The 7,577-nt window shown below is 36.7% G+C and overlaps 1 protein-coding gene across 5 annotated transcripts; it reads left to right on the top strand.

The window, feature by feature from the left end:
* Positions 1 to 2,805: 2,805 nt before the first annotated feature.
* LOC142536606 (3-hydroxyisobutyryl-CoA hydrolase-like protein 5) lies at positions 2,806 to 7,105 on the top strand. Of its 5 annotated transcripts, none has more exons than XM_075641942.1 (16): positions 2,806 to 2,967; positions 3,573 to 3,617; positions 3,787 to 3,870; positions 3,987 to 4,055; positions 4,138 to 4,201; positions 4,314 to 4,387; positions 4,483 to 4,566; positions 4,816 to 4,900; positions 5,174 to 5,259; positions 5,515 to 5,636; positions 5,713 to 5,779; positions 5,859 to 5,957; positions 6,049 to 6,150; positions 6,247 to 6,288; positions 6,586 to 6,692; positions 6,793 to 7,105. In XM_075641942.1, the coding sequence occupies exons 2-16, from the start codon at positions 3,585 to 3,587 to the stop codon at positions 6,836 to 6,838; spliced, it is 1,164 nt and encodes a 387-aa protein (XP_075498057.1). In that variant the 5' UTR covers positions 2,806 to 2,967; positions 3,573 to 3,584; the 3' UTR covers positions 6,839 to 7,105. The 5 variants fall into 5 exon arrangements, with proteins under 5 accessions (XP_075498057.1, XP_075498061.1, XP_075498058.1 ...); XM_075641943.1 differs by having other exon boundaries at positions 2,824 to 2,943; XM_075641945.1 differs by lacking the exon at positions 2,806 to 2,967 and adding an exon at positions 2,985 to 3,103.
* The last annotated feature ends 472 nt before the right edge of the window (positions 7,106 to 7,577 follow it).

Genomic DNA, 7,577 nt, shown 5'->3' with positions numbered 1-7,577 from the left:
ATCTTGTTACACTACAACGAGGGAGGAAATTCATCGGTAACAGATGGGTCTATAAGATCAAGCGAAATGGCAATAACCAAGTGGAGCGGTATCGTGCTAGATTGGTGGTAAAAGGGTATGCTCAGAAAGAAGACATTGACTTCAATGAGATATTTTCCCCTGTGGTTCGGCTTACAACAGTCAGAGTGGTGTTGGCATTGTGTGCGGTGTTTGACCTACATCTAGAACAGCTAGATGTGAAAACGGCGTTTCTTCATGGAGATCTTGAAGAAGAAATCTATATGCTCCAGCCAGAAGGTTTTGCAGAAAAAGGCAAAGAGAACTTGGTTTGCAGGTTGAAGAAATCTCTGTACAGTCTCAAACAGGCGCCGAGGTGTTGGTACAAGAGATTTGATTCCCATATCATGAGCCTTGGATACAACAGACTGAGTGCAGACCCTTGTACGTATCTCAAGAGGTCTGGTGATGATTATATTATTTTGCTGTTGTATGTGGACGACATGTTGGTAGCAGGCCCCAACAAAGATCATGTCCAAGGATTGAAGGCACAGTTGGCTAGGAAATTTGATATGAAGGACTTGGGACCAGCAAACAAGATTCTAGGGATGCAAGTTCACCGAGACAGAAATAACAGAAAGATTTGGCATTCCCAGAAAAATTATTTGAAAAAAGTCTTGCAACGCTTCAACATGCAAGATAGTAAGCCAATTTCGACCCCTCTTCCTGTTAACTTCAAGTTATCCTTCGAGATGTGTCTTAGCAGTGAAGCAGAGAGGATGGAGATGTCTCGAGTACCGTATGCATCAGCAGTGGGAAGTTTGATGTTAGCCATGATATGTACAAGACCAGACATTGCTCAAGCAGTGGGAGCAGTTAGTCGGTATATGGCGAATCTTGGAAGAGAGGATTGAAGCACTGTTAAGAAGATCCTTAGATACATTAAGGGTACCTCAAATGCTGCATTATGTTACGGAAGATCAGATTTTACACTCAAGGGCTATGTCGATTCAGATTATGCAGGAGATCCTGATAAGAGGAAATCTACTACTGGTTATGTGTTTACACTTGCAAGGGGAGCAGTAAGCTGGGTTTCAAAACTGCAGACAATTGTGGCGTTATCTACAATGGAGGCAGAATATATGGCAGCTACTCAAGCTTGCAATGAGGCAATATGGATTAAAAGGTTATTGGAGGAGATCGGACACAGACAAGAGAATGTTCTTTTGTTTTGTGACAGTCAGAATGCCTTGCACATTGCAAGGAATCCAGCCTTTCATTCCAGGACGAAACACATTGGAGTCCAATTTCACTTTGTACGGGAAGTAGTAGAAGAAGGAAGTGTGGATATGCCGAAGATCCATACAAATGATAACATAGCTGATTTTCTGACCAAGCCAGTGAACACTGATAAGTTTGAATGGTGTAGATCCTCAAGTGGCTTAGCGGAAACGTAAGCAGCAGGGAATGACAAGATTGAAAGGATGTGTGGAGATGTGTTTGATTCTCAATCAAATCTTCAAGTGGGAGAAATGTCGGCAGAATTTAATAGGTGGGGCCAACAAGTTGGCAAATTTGAATTGAATTGGAAAAAAAGAAACGTGCTGAAGGAAATTTCGTGGAATTTCAGATAACGCGTGTTCACACGGTCAAGAGGCTCTATAAATAGAGCTCCCCCATTCATTCTGAAATCATCCCTTCTTCGAGTTTTCTCTCATCTTATAAGCATTTGAGTGCTTAGTTCTATAATATTTGTGAGGTGTTTTGTTCTCCTGTATTAAGAGAGTGTGTGTTCTCTTTGGAAACACAGTGAGTGAGTTGTACACCACAAAATATTATAGGGGAATTCTTTTCATCTTGCCCGTGGTTTTTACCCTAATAATTTTTAGGGGTTTTCCACGTAAATCTCGGTGTCCATTTTATTCTTTATTTTCGGGTTTTATTATCTCAAATTCTGAACGTGAGACCAACGTATTATAGAACTAATAGGAGGAATGAGAAAACTCAAGAGGAATCCTGAAAATGGGATGATTTGAAATGAAAGAATGATGCACCTATTTATAGTAGAATTTCGAAGTGTGAAACCGCGTATAAAACGCGTTCCGTCTGATCGCTTCATTTCGTTTCAAAATTATTTGACATTCATTTAACATGTGCACCGACCAACTTATTTTGAATGGATGACTTGCCGACAATACTGTGGTTCTCGAAGCCAATCAATGGATCAACAACCAGAGCATCACAAAGATGTAGAAACAACGGGTCGTTGAAGCCAAAATTGTTCATTACATGTTTACAATTTGAGTCTTAAACTATTTATATCTGTACAAAGAAATGAGTACTTGCTCAACTACCTCCAACTAATTAGCGGCTCACCAACATAGGTTCAAAATCTGAATTTCATTCCTTTTTTTTTATTTCTTTATATTTAAACATCAACTATTTTTAAAATTTGAATTGAGGTTATTTTTTTATATACAGAAACTTGTAATTATATCAAGAATAATAATTCATTACAGACCTAACTAATCAGGAGAGAAACTCATCATTCATTCGGACAAACGATTTTGGATGGGTGGAAAAAACAGAAAAAAACAATTTTATTGACTTCCATATTAATCGATCAATTAACATGTGCAATATCTGAAATTATTGGTCTTTTTTTCACTTTTTTTTAAATATCACATGCACTATATTATAGAGTAATTTATTTATTTAGTGATCGAAAAAAAATTATTATAATTGATCTCGAACTTGGATGACAAAATAAACATAAATAAGTACATTTTTTAAAAGCCAACGTTTGATGTTTTGGTTGGCCTTACCTACCAAACACATTTAGGGGGTTGGTCGATCTTCTTCTCCACTCAAATTCCATTAAAATGATACCCCACTTAATGTGGTCACTGAACTTTTTCACTGAAGAGAGGAACGACAAGCCAAAGAGTGACCTCTTCTTGCTGGCAACTGGTAATTCAAACTTTCTAATTGCAGTTGAAATTACGATTTTTTTTAAAGCTGTTCTTTTTATCTTATGCTTGTGGTTTTCATGCTCGATGTATTTCGAGAAAATGGATCGCGTTTTCTTGATTAGCGGAATAATGTGGTAGTTATTTCACTGGTGGTTTGCTTTTGGCGTTCTTGAATGGGTTCCTTCGTTTAAATAATTTTTGCTCATTATCTGTTCTGGGTTGTAGGCTTGTATTGGAATATTGTCGAAGATTATATGTACTTGTCTTGAATGGATGTAATCGTGTCGCAAGAAGTTTATCGTTTGCTGATGCCAATTTAGCTTAAGAATTTATGCAACAGAGTAACATTGTTAGAGATGATCGTTTTGAATACTGAAAAGATGTGAAAATATTTTATTGTAAGAATGTATATGTGAAAGGGTACACTGAAAAGCTTTGTCTAATCATTAAATCAACTATCATCCCTGTATAAACTGCCACCCTGAATCTCGTAGTTGCTATTGCGGGTTAATTCTTGCCCTCATTTTACGGCAGCTTTGTCTGAATTTCATTCTATTGGCTTCTAATGTTTGTTGGTTTTTTCTTGTTGGTTATCTCTTTCAGCTGAGGCTACAGATGGCACAAGAGATTGTGAAGGCAGGTGAAGAGGTAATTTTCAGTCTAAGCTTCAGCTCTCAGATTGTAAAATAAATAAATCTGATTCATTTACTCTGTGTATCTTGTACCAGTAATTTCACTTTCAGTTTAGTACATTAATTAGTTGTTAATATCATGCCTCCAAATCCAATAATCTACCAGTGATTGAATTGGTTGCTAGGTTGTTCTTACTGAGGAAACTGGTCGCGTAAGATTGATTACCCTGAATCAACCACGTCGATTGAATGTCATTTCTTCCGATATGGTATCTTCAAAGCATTAGTCTTTGTTCTCTTTAACAACTCAAATATATATATATATATATATATATATATATATATATTTTTAAGTTGATGAAGAAAATATCTTGGTTATTTTTAGGTTGCTTCGCTAGCTAAGTTTCTGGAAAAATGGGAGAAAGATGATACGGCAGCGCTTGTACTATTCAAGGTTAAATTCAGAGTGATCTCAGAGGATGTCTAACTTAATTCAAGAATTTGAATGCATTTTTAAAGTTTCTCATGTTTTTCAGGGATCTGGTCGTGCTTTTTCTGCTGGTGGGGATTTGAAAATGTTCTACGATGGAAGGATTTCAAGTAGGTGGATCCATCATAATTCATAAGAGAATATGATTCTTGCCTTTTGTAGCTTTGAGACCACTAAAATTTTACTTGTGACATTTTTTTCTTTTTGTCCTTTTGCTCTCAGAGGACCCTTGTGTTGAAGTAGTTTACAGGATGTACTGGCTTTGCTATCATATCCATACATACAAGAAAACACTGGTATTAACATGTGTTATCTATTAACAAAACAATATCCTATTTTTAGTTTATCAGCAGAGTTTGTGATGTAGAGCTCGGGTTTTTGGTGTTGCAAGGTCGCTTTAGTTGATGGAATTTCCATGGGTGGAGGCGCATCCTTCATGGTCCCGATGAAGTTCTCTGTTGTCACGGAAAAAACTGTGAGTACCTGTATCCCTTGGTTTTGTCTCTAGGTTCTGATATATTGAGTCCAAGGAGGTGCTTAGTAAGAGAAAGAGTGTTCCCTCACAGGAAAAAAACTTAAAATTCGTATTTGGTTTTTTAATGCAAGTTTCACCACCACAAAGTACATTAAATCGCTCTCTCTACTTGTCTCTCTCTGTCTCCATTTTCCTGGGTCTGCTCCTCATTGAGTCATTGTGGTTTGACTTCGTATGTGTTTGAAATAGGTTTTCGCGACTCCAGAAGCAAGCATAGGCTTTCATACAGACTGTGGATTTTCATACATGCTTCCCCGCCTTCAGGGGCATTTAGGTAAAGCCATATTGGAAGCAAAAAATGAAAAAAATAAGTCGTATTTCCATGCTTATTCCTCTACTAAATTCGTCTTAGGAGGGAAAAAGTAGAAATAAAAAAGATTCAAATAAGTGGAAATAGTTAAGTTTTTATTTTTATATTTATGTAGAAAAACATACTCTATTGTATGAAAATACAAAATTAGGGATGGGGGAAGGTGACAGCCTTATCGGCCACCACTTAGCTCCGACAGTGCTCAAATGAGTGGCTAATATATATGTGTACGTGTAGGCGAATTTTTAGGCTTGACTGGGGCAAGGCTGAGTGGTAAAGAATTGGTTGCAGCAGGTTTGGCAACTCATTTTGTGCCGTCTGAGGTAAGATCTTCATGCTTTTATATGCTTCCGTAGTATTAGGCAAGGGTTTCAATACCTTTTGTCACACCTCTGGGCCTACATTCTCGTTGGATGGAATGTTGCCTCATTCGAAATTCAGCTAATTCTCTGGTAAAAACTCGAATATTCAATTTCGAACTGCACCCTATTTGATTTTGAGGCACTGGTGATGCCGCACATGAAGATTTTTCACACCATATCTTTGTATTAACTTTATACATGCCATTTTTTGCTTAGAAATTACCTGAGCTAGAGAAATGCCTGATCGGTTTGAATACTGGGGAAGAGAATGCTGTTAAACCTGTCATCGATGAATGGAGTATCACCTGTCAGATTGATGAAAACAGTATCCTGAACAAGTAATGATAACAAACACTGGAGATTATTGTTCTATTTTTGAAAGGTCTCTGAATTTACGAGTTGGTTCCTATGTAGTGCAAGACTCCCAGTCATTGATCAGTGTTTTTCTAAAGAGTCAGTCGAGGAGATCATAGTATCACTTGTAAGTGATTTTATTTTCTAATTTATATAGCTTTTTCTAAAAACTTTAATGTCTAAGTGATCTACACATACGTGTTTAGGAAGTTGAAGCAAGCAAAGAGGGGAATGGTTGGATAGCTCCGTTCCTCAAAAGCTTAAAGAGATCATCCCCAACGTCTTTAAAGATAACACTACAGTCGGTAATGATTCTGCTAAACCTTAGTTCTGCAGCAATATGATTGGGAACAGTTCTAAATCTTGTCCACTCATGGTGATTGTGAAAATATGTAGATTCGTGAAGGAAGGAAGCAATCACTGGCTGAATGCCTGAAGAAAGAGTTCAGAATCACAATGAATATTCTTAGGATCATGATATCCGGTGATGTTTACGAGGTATGATTCACAAAGTAACTTCTGATATGAAGTGTACTCCATTAGTTTTAGGAGTATCTAAACGAGCCCCTTTTTTTAAACTTTTCTGCTACAAAGGGTATCAGAGCTCTCACAATTGACAAGGACAACACCCCAAAAGTACGCCTCTCTGTATCTCTCTCTATATGAACGTATAGCACCAAACATTTGTAGTTCAAATCTTATTTTCCTGTACTATCTAGATTTTCAATTGTTCATTATATGCCGTACGCCTTGCATGGTCAATCAGGTCATGGTTCATGCTTGGTGTTATCAAACAGGTGAAGCAGAAAATTTACATTTGTAGTTGTGAGTATGTGAACCTATAGAATTGAACTTCCGAATAAAACTATCAAGAACATCAATTGGTGTCTCGTCTCCCTTACCCACCACCTTATTTTCTCAAAACAACTGCAGTGGGAGCCCTCAAATCTTGAAGCTATAAACATTGACAAAATCAATGAGGTGTTTCTGCCGTTTAAAGAGGATCTGGAGCTCAAGATTCCAAATGAAGAGGACTGCAGGTTGGTGTCTGCTTATTGCTTTCCCTTTCACTTCCCCTTCCCACAAGCTTTTACAATTAACCAAACTTTTTATACTATCGGATTTTTCAAATATTCACAGGTGGCAAGGAAAATATGAAGGTTCAGCCTATGCAAATTCTGTGTAAATGATAACATAGTCACTGGCTTTGCTTCTTTGAATTTTGAATGTGAGGAAACTGATGAATTATAAGAAATTTAAAAGTTTGAGATTGGCTCAAATAAAAGAAATGGCTATTTGTTTAGAGTTATTCAAACATACGTTGGTATGGGTCCAATACTCAAATTATCTTGAGTAAATTTAACTAGATTTCAGTCTGAATCCGATGCATTCACTGTCACAGTCAAATAACACATCGTTGAATGTTAATGATAAAACATGAAATTATTATGCATCATTGTTTCATGCGATGTTTGAATTCAAACTCTACATGATTAGAATCATGCATCACTATGTTATTATATATATTGATTTATCATCCTCACGTTATACATTAATCGTCCGTTGCTTCTGAACAACCAACCAGTGCTTGAAAGAATTACTAAATTATTTGATAAATTCCCGACGGTATAAATTATTTTCCAATGTTGATGATTGTTGTCTTGATCATGAGCATTTGACACTGGGCAAACTTTTTCAAGCCAACAACTTCAATTATGGTCGTTTTGAAAAAAGAAATACTTTTATCATCAAAGAAAAATTTTCATGTGGAATTAGTCGCATAAAATTCATGTCAAACCTTCTTGGCATTGATATTTTCTAAAATAATTTTGGATTACAATATTCAACCGCGAACATAAGTTTGATTCATTTCGATTTTGAGATAGTTGATTTCAAGTCTGACTGAAGTAATTGCTTTTATTTGA

Source organism: Primulina tabacum, chromosome 2, assembly GCF_025594145.1.
Source record: "Primulina tabacum isolate GXHZ01 chromosome 2, ASM2559414v2, whole genome shotgun sequence".
Taxonomy (NCBI): Eukaryota; Viridiplantae; Streptophyta; class Magnoliopsida; order Lamiales; family Gesneriaceae; genus Primulina; species Primulina tabacum.
This window is presented reverse-complemented; position numbering and strand designations above follow the sequence as displayed.

Excerpts from the sequence above, each read along its gene's own strand:
- LOC142536606 (XM_075641942.1), top strand. The coding sequence starts at position 3,585 with ATGGCACAAGAGATTGTGAAGGCAGGTGAAGAG. Across the intron at positions 3,871-3,986 it reads ATGTCATTTCTTCCGATATG|GTTGCTTCGCTAGCTAAGTT; the intron begins GTATCTTCAAAG and ends GGTTATTTTTAG. Across the intron at positions 5,958-6,048 it reads TAAAGATAACACTACAGTCG|ATTCGTGAAGGAAGGAAGCA; the intron begins GTAATGATTCTG and ends GAAAATATGTAG.